Source organism: Cynocephalus volans, chromosome 4 (genome assembly GCF_027409185.1).
Source record: "Cynocephalus volans isolate mCynVol1 chromosome 4, mCynVol1.pri, whole genome shotgun sequence".
NCBI classification, from domain to species: Eukaryota; Metazoa; Chordata; class Mammalia; order Dermoptera; family Cynocephalidae; genus Cynocephalus; species Cynocephalus volans.
In genome coordinates, this window is record NC_084463.1 from 103198593 (window position 1) to 103217550 (window position 18958).

Below are 18958 nucleotides of genomic sequence, written 5' to 3' on the forward strand. Positions count from 1 at the left end.
GGAAGTCTACCAGGTTTCTGGTAGGCACAGACGGCCGGTCGCTCTGGGTGCCTTTGTAACACTGTGTAGATCTTTCTCGGGACTTGTTCACCTTTGTATCCCCCCGGCATAGACCGAATCTAGCGCCCACCTGCAGCCAGCTCTCCGGCAAGTTCAAGCGGACCTGGGAACTCTCCTACCACACTATTCCCAACCAGAAATTGGTTAGGCTTTTTTTCCAAAATGGTGGCCTCAGAGATGGGATCTGCCTCCCAGTAACAGGAAGTTTACCGGGGGCGGAGTCCAGGGTGTGGTGGAGTGACAGTCAGCCCGCTCGTACTTCCTTGCCCTCTCGGCACTGGCCGGGGACGCCCCAAGCCACCAGCCCCGCCAGAGAACCGCGGAGGGAGTGGGAGGGGAGGCCGGCCCGCAGGCCCCGGAAAGCCCCACGCCAGGGCAAGCAAGTGGGAAAGCTCAATGACGGCCGAGCCGGGCGGAGCTGCCCACACCTGGGAAAATGGAGGCAGCCCCAGGGCAGTGAGTGAACCGGTGATGCAGGGGGGAGCCGGGTGGGCGTCAGCCCCCCAAACAGGGCTTGGCCAGGGGTCACTCACAGGGCTGTGCCAGGTCGGGCGCTCACTCTCTGCCTCTGGTTTGTTGCCTTCCCCTTTCTCGGCCGCTGCCGCCTCTGGCTGTTCAGTCACGGCGCGGCTCGGGTGCTCCCAGGAATCTTCTTTAATGCCAGCCTGAAACCTCAAATCCTGAATAGGGCAGCTGGCTACCTTCAGTGCGGCCCCGGCCTCCGGGATCCTGTCTGCATCCACAGCAGCCGTGGCGCTGTGTTCCCTGTTTCGAGACTTGCTTTTGCAGCTAAGAAATAGTTCTTTTCCTGCTCCACACTTCAAAGCTGTTGCCTGTAAGTGAGGCAGCCTCTCCTGCAGGGGGAAAGTGGCATTCAGCCCCCACGACTGGCCACCAGCAGCGGTCCTCCCTTAAGAGATGGCAAGAGGAAGGTCCACAAGTTTCCCGGCTGCCTGAGGCCCAGTGGCCACCTTTTCCATCTCAGCTACTCCGCGCCAGCTGCCGCAGCCACCGCCATCTTGAAACCTATTTCATTCTTTTTTATAGCAGAGTAGTATTCCATTGTGTAGATATACCACATTTTCTGTATCCACTCATCTGATGATGGACATTTGGACTGGTTCCAACTCTTAGCTATTGTAAAGAGGGCTGCAATGAACATTGGAGAACAGGTATCCCTTCAGCATGATGATTTCCATTCCTCTGGGTATATTTCTAGCAGTGGAATAGCTGGGATGTATGGTAGATCTATCTGTAATTGTTTGAGAAACCTCTAAACCATTTTCCATAAAAGCTGCACCATTCTGTGGTCCCACCAACAGTTTATGAGGGTTCCTTTTTCTCCACAACCTTGCCAGCATTTATCATTCTCAGTCTTTTGGATTTTAGCCATCCTAACTGGGGTGAGATGGTATTTCAGTGTGGTTTTGATTTGCATTTCCTGAATGCTGAGTGATGTTGAGTATTTGTTCATCTGTCTGTTGGCCATTTGTATATCTTCCTTTGAGAAATGCCTATTCAGCTCCTTTGCACATTTTTTAATTGGGTTACTTGTTTTTTTCTTGTAAAGTTGTTTGAGTTCCTTGTATATTCTGGATATTAATCCTTTCTCAGATGTGTATTTTAAAAAATTTATTGAAATGTAATTAATTGTACATATTTGTGGGGTACAGAGGCAATGAATATCAATACCTATGTGCAATATGTGATGCTCATATCAGGATAATTAGTATATTCAATATTACACAATGTAATCATTTTTGTGGACCTTTACCAGTTTCTTGCTACACCCATATCCCCTCCCCCTTTCCCACCTCTGGTGGTCTCAGCTCTCTTCTCTCCTTTTGAAAGGTCAATGAGTTATTGTGATTGTTGTTTCTTTCTTTTTAAAATTTATTTGTTTATTTTTTTAGCTCCCACTTATGAGTGAGGACATGTGGTATTTTTCCCTCTGTGCTGGCTTATTTTACCTAGCATAATTTTCTCTGAGTTCATTTCTGTTGCTGTGAATGGCAGAATTTCATTCTTTTTTATGACAGAGTAGTATTCCATTGTGTGCATATACCACATTTTCCTTATCCAGTCATCTGTTGATGGACATTTAGGTTGGTTCCAATTCTTGGCTATTGTAAATAGAGCTGTGAAAAACACAAGAATGCAGGTATCCCTTTGACATGATGATTTCTATTCCTCTGGATATATACCCAGCAGTAGTATTGCTGGATCGTATGGTAATTCTACCTGTAGTTTCAATAGCCACCATACTGTTTTCCATAATAGCTGCACTAATTTACAGTCCCACTAGCAGCGTAGGAGGGTCCCCCTTTCTCTGCATCCTTGCCAGCATTTGTTGTTCTCTGTCTTTTTGATAATGGCCAGTCTAACTGGGTGAAATATTTCAATGGGGTTTTGATTTGCATTTAGTGTCTGTTGGCCATATTTATGTCTTCCTTTGAGAAATGCCTACATAGCTCCCTTGCCCATTTTTTAGTTGGGTTCTTTTGTAAAAAAAATTTATTTTATTTACTGAATCAAAATCGATTATACATATTTTTGGGGTTGAACATTGAGATATATTGATTAAATCAATATTACTAGCATATATATTGTTACAAATCGTAATTATTCTTTATGCCCCTTGTCCAATCTCTCCCCTTCCCCCATTCCCTCCCCCTCCCCCCTCTAATTGCCTTAGATTTCTTCTCTCCTTCTGAAAGAATAATGGTTACTCTGCTAATTTGTTGCCTAGATGATCTGTCCAATGCTGAGAGATGTGATTGGATACCCCAATATTATCATAGAGCAGATGCTCCTTCTGTCACTCTGAAATGGGTTTTGTGGAGAGAGACATCCTCTTCATTTTTTGTCTCTGCTGGTGACTCTCCTTGTGTGAATGCACTCCAGTGGTTCGTGGACCATCTGCATGGTGGTTGTGGTGTCTAGCCGCTTTTGCAGCAGCATGGTTATTGTGGTGGCTGTGGTGGGCTACCCACGTGGAGGTGCTGTTTTTGGTATGCTCCTTGGTACTGGTGGTATGCCTGGTTGTGGGGTGTGTTTGGTCCTCTTCTCCATGCCTCTGCTCCCTGGGCAGGTGCCAAGGTGCTGGTGCCCTGTGCCTAGTTGTGGGAGAGGGGTCCAGACCCCTTCTTCTCCATGCCTCAGGTCCCCGGGTAGGGCCTGAGGCACTGGCATGGTGTGCCTGGTTGTGGGAGAGAGGTCCGATCCCCTTCTCCATGCCCTGGGTCTCTGGGTGGCCTCTGAGGTGCTGGCATGGTGTGCCTCGTTGTGGGAGGGTGATCCGGTCCCCTTCTCCATGCCCTGGGACCATGGCCAGGCCCCAAGGTACTGGCTTGGTGTGCCTGGTTGTGGGAGAGAGGTTTGGTCCCCTTCTCCCTGCCTCGAGTCCCTGGACAGGCCCCAAGGTGCTGGTGTGGTGTGCCTGGTTGTGGGAGGGGGGTCCAGTCCCCTTTTCCATGCTTCAGGTCCCCACTCTGGCCCTGAAGCACTGGTGCAGTTTGCCTGAAGGTGGGAGTGGGGTCCGGTTCCCAGATCCAAGCCTCTGGTTCCCAGGCAGGCCCCAAGGTGCTTGGGGTATGCCTGGGCCAGAACTAATTTTTTGTCCTTTGCTTCTAACACGGGGGAACTTCCTGTGGGAACCAGTACTTGAGCTGTGTGGTTGTTTAAATTGCTGCTTTGCTGTTGTTTACTTAGGGAAGGCTTTTTGTGCATCTCAGGGTTTAATGGTTGACCATATAGGTACTTCCAGCTCTCCAGAGACCTGGTGGATCTGTGCCCTGTAGAATCTTTGATCTGGGCCTGAGTTTTTTCATCAAACTGCACCCCATGCAATTCTGCATTCCTGACCAGTCTCCTCTGAGTGGTCCTGTGCTGACTGGGGGGCAGATCAGCTGTCCTTGTTGTGTCCCAGTGTTCCCCTGGTGGGCACGTCTCCCCCACCACCCATGCTGCAAACACTTCCCATGGGATGGGCCCTGTGCCGGTCCCTTAAGATGACTCACCAGCCTCTGAACGACTCCCTTTTTTCAGTTCTGGCTCCTCAATCCTGCGTGGGTCCCTGTGAACCCTATTAGTGGTCTTGCTCTCCTGGAGGCCACCAAGGCCCTCTTCTCTTTTGCTGCCTCCAAGCAACTCCATCTGAAGGGCACAGATGCGGCTTCTGCCGGCTCCTGCTCTATGTACTCAGCAGGTTGAGCCTTAAAGCAGCCGCGGCCGAAATGCTCAGAGCAGCTTTTTCTTTCTCTCATCGTAGTTTCTCCCACCTTCATGAACTCCGTAGGTCTCTCCTCCTCTTCCCCTGAGCTCCAGCAGCCCCGGCTTGGCTGATGTTACATTTTTATAGTTGTAAATTTGATTGATTTGTGGGAGAGAGTGACGCTGTGTACCTTCTATTCTGCCATCTTGATTGGATCTTTTTAGTTGAGTTCTTTTTCTTTTTCTTTCTTTTTTTTAATGTTAAGCTCTTTGAGTTCCTTGTATATTCTGGATATTAATCCTTTGTCAGCTGCATAGTTTGCAAATATTTTCTCCCATCCTTTAGCTTGTCTATTTGCTCTGTTGTTTCTTCTGCTGTGCAGAAGCTTTTTAGTTTGATATAATCTCATTTACTTATTTTTGCTTTTGTTGCCTATGCTTTTGAAGTCTCATTCATGAAGCTTTTGCCCAGTACTACTTACTGAAGTGTTTCCCCTATGTTTTCATTTAGAGTTTTATAATTTCAGTTCTTACATTTAATCTTTAATGCATTTTGAGTTGATTTTGGTATACGGTGAGAGGTTTGGGTCTAATTTAATTATGTAAAGAATGTCATTGGTATTTTGATAGGGATTGCATTGAATTTGGGAGAAAGACCTCTGTTTTAATTTTTGGAAAAGTCTGAAGAGAATTGGTATTAATTCCTCTTAAGGTTTGGTAAGATTCAACAGTAAAGCCATATGGTTTGATGTTAAGTGTTTAGTGCAATAAAATTCCCTCTTAGTACGGCTTTTGCTGTATCCCCCAGGTTTTGGTATGATGTGTCTTTATTTTCATTAGTTTCAAGAAATTTTTTGATTTCCTGTTTAATTTCTTCTTGGACACATAGGTCGTTCAAGAGTATGTTGATTAATTTTCATGTATTAGTATAGTTTCCAGAGTTTCATTTGTTATTGATTTCTAGTCTTAATCCATTGTGGCCTGAAAAAATACTTGAAATAATTTCAATTTTTAAAAATTTGTTGAGACTTGATTTGTGATCTAACATGTGGTCTATACTGGAGAATGTTCCATGTGCTGATGAGAAGAGTATATATTCTGTGGTTGTTGGATGAAATATTCTGTAGATATCTGCCAAGTCAAATTTGTCCAAAGTTTTAAATCCTGTGTTTTTCTGTTGATTTGTTGCCTACATGATCTGCCTAATGCTGAGAGAGAGATGTTCAGGTCCCTAACTATTATTGTGTTGGGGTCTATCTTTTTCTTTAGGTCTAACAGTGTTTTCTTTATACATCTGTGTGCTGCAGTGTTGGGTGTTTATATATTTATGATTGTTATATCTTCTTGCTGAATATGTACCTTTATCGAAATATAATGGCCTTCTTTGTTTTTTTTTTTTTTTTTGGTTGTTTGTTTACAGTCTATTTTATCTGGACTTTTGATTAAGATGGAGGAAGAGACAGTACCTGGCATCACTCTCTCCCACAACCAATTAATTTACAACTATTAAAAAGCAATGACTGTCAAGATGGGGCCGCTAGAGCTCAGGGGAAGGGGACAGACCTATGGAGTTCACGAAGGCAGGAGAAGCCATGATGACAGAAAGAAAGGACTGCACCGACCATTTTGAGCCCTGACCACTTCAAGACTGGCAATGGTGAGCATACAGAGCAAGAGCTGGCAAGAGCTGGAAAAAGCCACTGCTGTGCTCTTTGTATGAAGTTGCTTGGAGGCTGCAGGGGAGAAGAGGGCCTTGGTAGCCCTTAGGCCATCAAGACCACTAACAGGGTTCCCATAGACCCACATAGGAGTGAGGGGCCACAGACAACTGATAAAAGGAACCACTAAGAGGCCGGTGAGTCATCACAAGGGCCTGGCACATGGCCCATCTCATGGGAAGTGTTTGGAGTGCAGGGAGTGGGGGAGACAGGCCCATTGGGGGAACACTGGGGCACATGGATGGCTGATCTGCCCTCCAATCAGCCCAGGACCGCTCAGTGGAGACTGGTCAGGAATATAGAGCTGCAGGGGGTGCAGATTGCTGAAAAGTCTCAGGCCCAGACCAGAATTTCCACACAACCCAGGTGGACCAGACCTCACAAGACCCAGAAGTGCTTACAAGGTCAAAAAATTAAAACCTGAACTGCACAAAAAGCCTTCCCCAAGGAATCAGCAGCAAAACAGCAATTTAGCTCAACCACAGGGCTCAAGTGCTGATTCCCACAGGAATCTCCCATTTTAGAAGTAACCAAAGGACAACAAATTAGTTCCAGTGCAGAGTTTAAGTGGCAGGAGTAGTGAATAATCCAACATGAAACTGAAAGAAAAAACAAAAAACCCACAGATCAAAGACGAAGTTCTGATATTAACCAGTAAAGGTCTAACACTACCAGAGAACACCTATAAAACCTAGAGAGCCAGAAGTCCCCCAAGCTCCCAAACCAGGGTGGGAGGAGGGCCAAGTGTCTCAGCCATGCCTCCCTGATGTCCACATCCAGCCCAGCAATGACCACTGAGACAGCACTGGAAGCTCCTGATCTGGAGTGGTGGTGGGCTGAGGGACTCAGCCACACCTCCCACATCTGCATCCAGCCCAGTGATGACCACTGAACTGCCACTGGAAGTGCCCTGGGCTCCCAAGCTAGGGTGGTGGGTGCCTAAGGGCCTCAGTCACACCCCTCTGAAGTCTGCATCTAGTCCAGTGATGACTGAGCCACCACTGGGAGCTCCCTGGGTTCCCCTGCTGGATTGAGGGGGATGCCACAGGCCTCAGTGATGCCCAGCCTTCCTCCTCTCACCATATCCTTCCTTCCCTTTCCCCCTTCCCCTCCCCCCCAACAGCTTGACAACAACTTCTTAGATTGTAAAAATAAATTAATAAACAAATAAATAAATAAAAATAAAGTCTATTTTATCTGACACGAGAATAGCAACTCCTGCTTGTTTTTGGCTTCCAGTTGTGTGGTATATCTTTTTCCATCCCTTCACTATTAGTCTATATGCATCCTTACAGGTGAGGTGAGTCTCTTGAAGAAAGCATATAGTTAGGTCTAGCTTTTTAATCCAATCAGTCAGTCTGTATCTTTTGAGTGGGGAATTTAATCTGTTTACTTTTAGGGTTGTTATTGAAAGGTACTGTCTTACTCCTGGCATTTTATTGATTTTCATTTGGGTGTTTGATATCTTTTGTTCCTTTCTTCCTGTTTTATTGTTTGTCTCAATGTTTGATGGTTTGTTGAGGTGGTAATATATAGTTTCTTTCTCTCTCTTGTTTGTGTTTTTGTTCTACCAGTGGGTTTTGTTCTTTTTTGTGTATAGATTAACGACTTAAATGTAAGACCTGAACTAGAAAACTACTACTAGAAGAAAATATATTGGAGAAGTTCCATGACATTGGTCTGGGCAGAGATTTCTTGGATATGACCCCAAAAGCACAGGCAAAAAAAGCAAAATTATCAAAGTAAAAAGCTTCTGCACAGCAAAAGAACAATTAAGAGAGTGAAGAGACAACCCATGGGTTGAGAGAAAATATTTTCAAGTATATATCGGATAAGGGGCCAATTTCCAAAAAGTACAAGGAACTCAAACTTCTCAATAATGAGAAAACAAATGACCTTATTAAAAACGGGCAAAGGACTTGAACAGACATTTCTCAAAAGAGGACATACAAATGGCCAACAAATATATATATAAAATGTTCCACATCTCACATCTCCAAGCATCAGAGAAATGCTAATTAAAACCACAATGAAATATCACCTCACACCTGTAGATTGACTATGAAAGATAACAAGTGTTGGCAAGAAAAGGGGAACCTCATACACTGTTGGTGGTATTATAACTTAGTACAGTCATTTTGGAAAACAGTATGGAGTTTTCTCAAAAAACTGTAAATAGAATTGTCATATGATAAAGCAATCCCACAACTGTGTATATACCAAAAAGAATTGAAATCAGATGTGAAAGAGATGTCTGCACTCTCAGGTTCATTACAGCACTATTCACAATAGCCAAGATATGGAAACAACCTAAGTATCTATCAGTGGATGAACGGATTAAAAAATGAGGTATATACACACTATAGAATACTATTTTAGCCTTAAAAAAACAAGACATTCTGCCACTTGCAATAACATGGATGAACCTGGAGGACATTGTGTTAAGTGAAATAAACCAGGCACAGAGAGAGAAATACTGTAAAATCTCACTTAAATGTGCAATCTGGAAAAGTCAAACTTACGGAAGTAGACAGCAGAATGGTGGTTACCAGAGGCTGAGAATGGGGATGGGGAAGCGGATGAGGAAAGGGGAGATATTGGTCAATGGATACAACATTGCAGGTAGGAGAAATAGGCTCTAGTGTTGTATTGCATAGCACAGTAGATACAGTTAATAACAATGTGCATTTCAAAATAGTTGGAATAGAGAATTTTAAATATTCTCACCACAAAGAAATGATAAACATTTGAGGTGATGTATATGCTAATTACCTTGATTTGATCATTCCACAATGTATACATTTATCAAAACATTACATTTTCCCTCATAAATATATATAATTATTTGCCAATTAAAAATAAAATAAGAACTTGAAAGATAAATGAACTTCTAATAAAAAATAGATTAGCAGTCTTGGTGAAGTTAAAAAATACATGTAGTTACTAAATACTTAATTGTGGCTAGACAGTGGGATGTTTGAATTAATGAACTCAAAAGTGTAGAAAGGGTGTGATTACGGGAGCACATAGTTGAAGTGGAATGAAGGGAAATGCAATTGGAACTAAGAAGGAAACGGAATCAAGAGCACAGAGTAAAGATGAATGGATATGGAAAATATGATGTGTATATATATATATATATATATATATATATATATATATATATATATATATATATATATATGAGAATATATGTACAATGGGACATTATTCAGCTTTTAAAAAGAAAGAAGTCCTGCCATTTGAAGCAACAAGGATGAACATAAATAGGGGAAGAAAAAGCCTGGAGAGTTATCAATGAAAATGCTCCACTGATAATCACTGGATGATGAAATCAAAGCATTAGTTGTATAGACAAAACAATATAAATACATTTTAAATGGACTGAATTTTGTTCAACATTTTATTATGGTGCTGCCAACATAGTTAGCACTTAACCCATGTTAGTCAAATGGGTGGTGAGTGAATAAATGATTGTTTGAGAAAATCGATAGGATTCCAACTCCTAAAGTGCTTCTGTGCCTTCTGAAAGTCAGGGTTGAAGAGAATGACATGGAGCAAGTTTTCGGGCCTTGCTGAAGGTCGCTAACCATATTCCCACACTCTTCCCTGACCTCTCCCCTCTAAATCTCTCTCCCACCAAATCTTCTCTCCCAAGCTATGGAGCCCCTCAAGCATGCTTGCATGGTGGACTCCCAGTATCGACGCAGTGAAAGAGTTAAGGGCTTTGCAGTTATGTCACTAGCAGTAGAGGAGATCCTAGGGGAGAAGAAAGTCATATGGATAAGCCCATGGTCCCTGAAGATACTCAGAGATGGAATAATTTGTCCTGCAGTCCCTCCTCCAGCTTGGGCCACTGGCCCCTGCACATAGTCCACTTGTTGAGGAGACACCCTCGGATCAAGGCTGGGGCATGATGGCTGTGACCGGCACTTTGGGATAAGGATGAGATGTGGGTTAGTACTGATCAGCATAGCCTGGTGCTTCTGTGGGCCCTTCTGCCTGTGGGCATGAACTGTGGGGTCTGACTAAGTGTGATAAAGAAGGTAGGGGAAACACTGAATTTATTGATGAGAGACGTGGGAAACAATGATGGATTCCCTTCATTATTTGGCCACCCTGTAAAAGTTATATTTGGAATTCTCTATTCCCTGAGAGCAGAGTCAGAGAGGGCAGACCAAAATGTATTGGCAGAAGCTTTGTGGCACAGTGGACATACTAGTGGAGTGAGAGGCAAGATGACTTGCTGCTAGTCTTCCTTAACTCTTTTCTTCTGTGATCTCGGGAAAATTGCCTTCCCTTTGGAGGCCCTTGAAAATAGTAAGTTACATCACAAGATTATTTTAAAGAAGGGGTTAGGAGACTTTTTTTGTGAAGGGCCAGAGTAAATATTTTAGTCTCCAAATATGGTCTACTCAACTCTGTCCCACAAAAACAACCATAGACAATATATAAATAAATGGGAATGGCTGTGTTCCATTAAAACTTTATTTACAAAAGCAAGTGGTGGGCAGGATTTGGCCCACAGACTGCAGTTTGGTGATTCCTGGAACTAAGTCCCAACTGGCATTCACATTATATATCTCTGACTCAAGTTTGGGTAGTTCAAGAATAGGGTGTTGCCCTCTGAATTGTGTCAGGGTCCTCTCTTCTGGCACTAGGTAAGGCTGGAGGCAGGGATAAAGTGTGAGTCATAAGAAGATGACTTAGATAAGCAATAAATTACGTGTTTGAGAGTGAGTTTGACTGGATAATTAATGACTGTGTGTGAATTTGTGTGGGTACATGTGTGTGTGGGACTTTTAAAAGTACGTGTGTGTGAAGCATCATAGTGAAGGGCCGTTTGTGTGAACTATGCAAATGTGTCAGTATTCAGAATCTTCATCAGGATTCATGTGAGTGAATATGTGTGATGGTGGCTGTATGAATGAATGTGTTTACAAATATGCCTCTGAATGGAAGTTTGTGTGTGTGTATGTGGATCTGTAGCCAGCAGAACTGGAATTGAACCCAGGTAGATCTGACTCTAAAGTCCATATTATTTTTCCCATATTGTACTGTCTTACATGTCTTAGAGGTTTGGGCCTAAGTAGGAGAATGAGAAGGGAGTGGGATGGAAGCCTAAGAAAGGTGGTATAGGTAGTCAACATAACAAAATGTAAGTTTTTAAAACTAATGAAAACTTTGAGCCTGGACAGTCTTGAATTCAAATTTCAGCTTAGCTACTAACAATTGATTGGCTTTGGACAAGTTAACTTGTTTGAGTGTTAGTTTCTCCTTGCATAAAATAGTAATAATTTGAATTTCACAGGTTTGTTTTGAGGATTATAATTAACAAATAACTAACAAATAAACCTAGGTATTTAATGATTTCTATTATAAGACTAAGAAGTATTAACAGAATTTGGAGATTATGAATAATAAGAAATGAAAAAGTGGCATGAAATGTAGCAATTGTAGTGTGATAGATTATCATTGAAAAGGAAGCTTTAGTGGCATGTTGGGGTTATAAGTATGGCAGTGGGTGAAGATTAAGAGAGAGGTAAGAGGACAGATGAAGAGAGAGCCCATCCCTTCTTTCATGAAACCAAGGTGAAGGCAGACGAGACACCCAAACATATTTACAAAGTAAGGAGAAGGAACCAACACAGAGGTGGAGGTTGAAATTACCAGAGAGTGATGGATTAATGTGGAGAGGTACTTAAAGAGAAGAGAGTGTTGGGGTCCAGTGCACAGATGGGGGGCTTATCCTTGAAGAGGAGGAAGAGGGAAAAGATGACTTGAATATAATAAACATTATATAGATAAATATTTTGATTAATTGTTTGTGTCCTCCCAAGTAGGTCCTCAAGCAGCCACGCTTAGCACGTGGTAGGTACTCAGTATGGTTTGCTAAATTGATAGGTAACTCAGTTACCATTTCCTTTTGAAATGTACATCACATTCTGTTGGCAAAAGTGGAAATTGCACTGTGTGTTATTCATGACTCTTAACTGTTTATAACAACCTGAGACTAAGATCTATGGCATTCTAGAGCTGGAAGACTTCTCTTACAGATGATGTGATTAATCTTCTCCCCAACTTTAGTTTTACGATGATAAAAGAGAGACCCAGACAAGGGACATAATTTTATTGAGATCACATAGCTAGTGAATAGATAGGCAAGGAATTTTAACCCACATCTCCTGACTTCCTGAACAGGACCCCTTTCACTGCTCCCTTTAATAAAAATGATCTGTTTTCTCCTCCCCTACTCCAACCCCATTCAGCTTTTTGGGACAAGAGAAGAAGTGACTGCCAAATTCTACACACCAACACACAGGTGACCTGCTCTGGGCATGGAGACCCCCAACTACACTGGTACCAGCCACTCACTCTTCATTCTCCTGGGCATCCCTGGCCTGGAAGACCAGCACACATGGATCTCTCTCCCCTTCTTTATTTCCTACCTTGTTGCTCTCCTTGGAAATAGCCTCCTCATCTTCATCATCATCACTGAACGCAGCCTCCATGAACCCATGTACCTATTCCTCTGCATGCTGGCTGTGGCTGACCTCATCCTTTCCACTACCACTGTGCCCAAGGCTCTATCCATATTCTGGTTCCATGCTGGGGAGATCTCCCTTGATGGCTGTGTCACCCAGATCTTCTTCATCCATGCTACCTTTATTGCTGAATCAGGGATTCTGCTGGTGATGGCATTTGACCGCTATGTGGCCATCTGTAACCCACTGCACTATACCACAGTGCTCAGTCGTGCAGTAATCATAAGGGTTGGCTTAGCTGTGGTCCTGAGAAGCTTCTGTGTGATACTTCCAGATGTGTTCCTGGTGAAGCAATTGCCTTTCTGCCATAGCAATCTGCTGCCACATACCTACTGTGAGCACATGGCTGTTGCCAAGTTTGCTTGTGCTGATATTCGTGTCAATATTTGGTATGGCTTGTCTGTCCTTCTCTCTACTGTAGTACTAGATGCCTTGTTCATTTTAATTTCCTACAGCCTCATCCTCTATGCAGTCTTCCACCTCCCCTCCCGAGGGGCTCGGCAAAAGGCTTTGGGCACATGTGGCTCTCACCTTGGGGTCATTTCCATGTTCTACTTGCCTGGCATTTTTACCATAATTACCCAACGGTTTGGACACCATGTTCCTCTCCATACACACATTCTGCTGGCCAATGTCTGCATGTTGGCCCCTCCCATGCTGAATCCCATTATTTATGGGATCAAGACCCGGCAGATTCGAGAGCATGTGCTTAGTACTTTGTCTTCACAGTGAAAACAGTGCTGAGTTTGACTGATCAGGTTGTATGTTTACCAGTAGAGGGCCTCACACTCTTTTGGCCTATGTTGTAGAGACTTATGAATTAAAAGTTCCACTGACTGGGAACAAAGTGACTTGTCATGATTTTGGAAGTCAGATTGCCCTCTGACCTTGAGAAGGTAGTGTTTAGGAATGAGCATGGGCTTTGAGATCAGAATTAGGATTGAATCCTGGCCTCACCGATAATAATGTGTTTGACCTTGGGCAAGTCACTTATTCTCTCAGAGACTCTTCTTAGCATATGCTTAGGGAACCAGAAAAAGAAGAATATCAAAACCAAAGTAACCAAATTAACAAGAAAACTTTATGTACAAAGAACTTTCCAGGGCGTTATAATTAAAACATCTAGACAGAATGTATATTAGTATAATTATATATGTACATTTGCTATCATTTAAAAACATTTTATTTTGAATTAGATTTGGGAGGGCATCATAATCTTCAAATTTCTTGATTATGTCCCGCTGATTGTACCTTTATCATAGGGCTGTGGTAGAACCAAATAAAATAAAGTTTAAACAGGATCTGGAACATATGTGACAAAGAGTAAACAGTGGATACGTTTTACATTTTTCTTCCCCTTTCTGCCTTTGCTTCTTTATCTTTAAAATTTTGGTATAATAATTTCTGCCTCTCCTAATTCAAAAGGAAGTTGCAGAATTAAAGGATATCAGCACAGTCAACAGGTTTTATTTGAATTTTAAAGGACAATGTTAATCAAAATTAGGTTTAGTGTTGGTGCATTCTTCCCTTATTTCTCAGGAGAATTTTTATGTGAAAAGCAGGGGTGTATGTAGATCACTTATTAGTGACTCTTAGTGGGGGTCAAAGCTAAGATACTATGAAGTCTCTACTACTTGATTTTTTTTTTGGTAGAGACCGAAGGGAGAGTGTCATCTGTGTAATGTATATCTCCAAATATCATGGCAACCTGATATTCCAAGAAATTCAGACTTTGAAAAATGACTTATTTAAGTTTATATCGTTATGATAGTCTCTTCCCACCGGTGTATCATTTGAAGGGAGCAAATCATCATTTACGTTGCTCAACCCCAAGGCAGAAACATGGAGAAGCCAAAAGCTGATTTTATAATCTACCCTCCTTTTTTTCCTTTATATTTCTCCATGAACCTGACATACACAACCCAACCATTCCTCAGTACATCCCCGTGTACATAAACATGAGTTCTCTATATTCCTCCTTTGATTTATCACCCGAGGCACTGGTGGACTTTGCCAATTTATCTTGATTTAGCTCTGTGATGTCACCTTGCCTGAGGATTCATGACCTGGATCTCTTCTGTTCATCTTTCCATTATGTGATTTCCCTTCTGTTTGTTGTTAAGATAGACCATTACTCATCCTTGGAAACAACTCTTTTATCCATACACTATTTTCAAAGTCACTGACATTTTTGTACAGTATCTAAATTTTCCATGAAATATTTAGCAGATGTGTGGAGGGCCATCTGAGATTCTATTTTAGATAAGGAATAAGGTTTCCTGGAGAGATAGGGCTCTCTTATAGTCTGCTGTGACTCAGGTATAGAGCTCCATTGTTTCAACTTAAACTAAGGAAAGTGTATCTTGTCACCAGATACTGCTGCTATTCAGTCCTGGCCTTCATATCAATCAGGGTTCAGTGGGAGAAGCAGAAATGGTAGTAAATATATGTTAAGAGATTTACTGCAAAGAACTAGTTTGCACAATTGTGGGGGCTGGCAAGACAAGTCCTATATCCACAGGGCAGGCAGACAGGAAGGGCAGACTGGGACTCTTGGGCATGGGCCAAAGCTGCTATTCACAGGTGGAATTTCATCACCTTCAGGGAAGCTTCAGTCCTGCTTTTAAAGCCTATTGCCTGATAGAATTAGGCCCGCCCAGACTATGTAGGATAATCTCCCTTACTTAAAACCAAATGGTTATGGATTTTAGTCACATCTACAACATACCTTCACAGCAACATCTAGATTAGGTTGATTGAATAACTAAGGGCTCATAGCCCAGTCAAGCTGACACATCAAAAGATCATCACACCTTCCATTTAGGTTGATTTGCCTGATACCACTGGTATAATTTAGGTGGAAGAACTAAACACTCATTTCCTCTTGTAAAAAGTTATAAAACTTATGAAAACAAATTTTTAAATATGGGATTTTATAATATTCACTTTCAAATCTAGAAAATAGTCTTTTTCTTACACTGCAAATATTAATAAATGTATTTTTATTTTATTGTTGCTAGGATAAATAAAGTATGTATAAAGTGCCTCTTGCATGACTCAATAATGTAAGAACACGTGTTGGTTCTTTTCTAACCTTTTCTTAGCTTGCAGTTAAATGCAAGCTAAATTTGGACTATCATGTTTTTTAGGACATATTCTTCTTTTACTTTGTAGTGGGGAAAAGTGGAAGAAGCAGATGCATAAAAGTTGAATTATTCAGACTCTATGTTTTTCTCTAATTAGTTCAGAAAAAGGTGACTTTATTTTTAATTAATTAATATTTTTCTTTCCTGTTAGAAACAGAACAGAGTTCTTTTGGGAACAATATAACTTTCCCCCTATCTTTACTGATGGTAATATTGACAAATAAAATTGTATAAATTGAAAGTGTACATGTGATGATTTGATATATGTATATGAGGGTACTTCAAAAAGTTCATAGAAAGATTTGAATTATCTTTTAATTATCTTTAATTTCATTTTTCCACAAACTTTTTGAAGTACCCTTGTATATTATACAGTGATGACCACAATCGAGTTAGTGGACACTTGCATTACCTCACATTGTTGCCTCCTTTCTTGGTGTGGTGAGAACATTTAAGATCTACTCTCTCAGCAAATTTCAAGCGTCCAGTATGAGTACAGTATCGTTAACTATAGTAATCATACTGTCCATTAAATTTCCAGAACTTATCCGTCTTATAACTGAAACTTTGTACCCTTTGACCAACATTTCCTCACTTCCCCCACCCCTATGTCCTGGCAGCCACCATTCTACTCTCTTTCTATGAGTTTGACTTTTTTGGATTACACATATAAGTGAGATCATAGTGATTTGTCTTTCTCTTGTCTGACTTATTTCCCTTAGCATAATGCCCTTGAGGGTTATCCATGCTTTTGTAAATGGCAGGATTCCTTTCTTTTTTATGTCTGCATAATATTACAAAACATTTCTTTCAGCCATTCATTCTACAGATACTCAGGTTGTTTCTGTGTTTTGGCTATTGTGAATAGTGTTGCAATGAACATGGAAGTGCAGATACCTCTTTGAGAAGGATCTGGGTATATATTTTGAATATATACCCAGAAGTGGGACCGCTGGATTATATGTAATTCTATTTTTAATTTTTTGAGAAACCTTTGTACTGTATTCCATAATGGCTGTACCAGTTTACATTCTACCAAGAGTGTATAAGTGTTCCCTTTTCTCACCAAAACGTGTTATCTTTCATCCTTTTGATGATAGTCATTCAAATAGGTGTGAGGTGATATCTCATTGTGGTTTTGACTTGCATTTCTCTGATTAATAGTGATGTCAAACACCTTTTTTTTTTTTTTTTTTTTTTGTCTTTTTCGTGACCGGCACTCAGCCAGTGAGTGCACCGGCCAGTCCTATATAGGATCCGAACCTGAGGCGGGAGTGTCGCTGCACTCCCAGCACCGCACTCTCCTGAGTGCACCACGGGCTCGGCCCTCAAACACCTTTTAATGGACCTGTTGGCCATTTGTATGTCTTCTTTGGAAAAAAGTCTATTTAGATCATTTGTCCATTTCTAAATCCAGTTATTTGTTTTTGTGCTATTGAGTTGTATGAGTTCCTTACATATTTTAAATATTAACCCCTTATCAGATATATGGTTTGCAAACATTCTCTCCCATTCAGTAGGTTGTCTTTTCATTTTGTTGTTTTCTTTGCAATGCAGAAAGCTTTTTAGTTTAATGTAGTCCCACTCGTTTATTTTTGCTTTTTTTGCTTGTGCCTTTTGGTATCATATATAAAAAATCATGGCCAAGACCAATGCCAAAGTTTTCCTATGTTTTCTTTTAGAAGTCTTATGGTTTCAGGTCTTACAGTTAAGTCTTTAATCCATTCTGAGCCAAACTTCTTTAAGAACTTCTTTACTCCCTTGTGTTCATGACCTCAGGCAAGGTGTCTCCCCAGTTTGCTCCACAGATTTTTACTAATCATCTGCTAAACTCAGATGAGTCTCTAACAAAGAACTAAACACCATGGTAGTCGCAAATACCAGCTTTTTCTCTACTTATATATTAAAAAATAAATGCCACAAAGTTAAGGTAGTTGCAAGTTTCTCTAGACTCCCTCTCTTCTGCTTCTAGTTCCCTGTCATTGTGATCGCTTTGGAAAGAATGAGGATGACCTTTGCTTCACCTTTAGTGATGCAAGAGAGAAGCTGGTGACTATGATGTGGCAGGTATGGGGGGTGTTGAATGAAAACCTGTGGGTGAGAAGGAGAAGATGTAGGATCAAGTATCAGTACGATCTTCCGCAGAGTCTGGATTAAAATACAGTTACTTCTTTCATGTTTCACCTAAAATGAAAACTCATTCAAAAGCATAATAGACCACAACAATTACACTTCTAGATATCTATCCCTCAGTGTGCACATGTAGAGTATACACACACACATATGCCAAAAGATATGCAAGGATATTCTATACAGTACATATGTGGGGTCCAGACTGTCGGGTAGTGTTGATTTAGTGGAAACACGTTTTGTAAGATTTCGCAGAAGCTCTGACTGACAATGTTCACCACGATCTTAAAGATGGTGTAAGAGCTAGCTCTATATTTTACATTATTTTCATAAATATATATATATTTATAAAACAAATATATTATTTACATTTTTAATAGCCTCAATAGCTGGAAATGACCTAAATGTCATTAACAATAGAATGGATAAGTAAATTGTAGTACATTCAAATGATGCAATATGAAATAGCAATGAGAACAAATGAATTGCAATTATAAGAAATAATAAGGATGAATCTTACAAACATAATATTGAGTTATGAACATTATGAAGGGAAAGTGAAGCTAGGCATAAAATAATTGGTTCTGTATAATTCCATTTATATAGGATTCAAAAAATCAAAATAAATCTATGCTGTATATGTGAGGATAGTGATTACCTTTGTGGGTTATGACTTGAATTGGATCTGCTGGGGTGCTGGTAATATTGTGGTTCTGGATAAAGATTCTATTACAGGAGTGTCTTGAATTTGTTACAAAAAGAATAATTGATTTGCACATTATGTGCACTTTTCTGAACACACGTTTATGTCAATAAAAAAATGTAAAAAGCCGAACATGTGCTATATCATCAAGAAAACTAGTATGGCTCTATTGGGGTTCCCTCTTGGAGATCCTATCTCCTTTTGAATTTCCAAAGTACATTGAAGGCTTTCAGAGTACAAACGTAGGGAAGGAAAGGAAAATCACCACACCTTGTAAATGCAGTGGGAAATATTTTTTGACCAGACTGCTATATCAGTCACTTCTCCTGAAAGTGCAGTCAGTATAAACATTTGGTCTTACACAGACTGAAGTACGAGCCTCTCCCATCATCAGCCCAAGTAAGATTTTCAGCTGGACTCCAGTACACATTCCAACAACTATTT

The 18958-nt window shown here is 41.1% G+C and overlaps 1 protein-coding gene across 1 annotated transcript; it reads left to right on the forward strand.

The window, feature by feature from the left end:
- Window positions 1-12328: 12328 nt before the first annotated feature.
- Window positions 12329-13267, forward strand: LOC134377146 (olfactory receptor 52B4-like). The gene has a single exon (XM_063095762.1). The coding sequence runs from the start codon at window positions 12329-12331 to the stop codon at window positions 13265-13267; it is 939 nt and encodes a 312-aa protein (XP_062951832.1).
- The last annotated feature ends 5691 nt before the right edge of the window (window positions 13268-18958 follow it).

Excerpts from the sequence above, each read along its gene's own strand:
- LOC134377146 (XM_063095762.1), top strand. The coding sequence starts at position 12,329 with ATGGAGACCCCCAACTACACTGGTACCAGCCACTCACTCTTCATTCTC.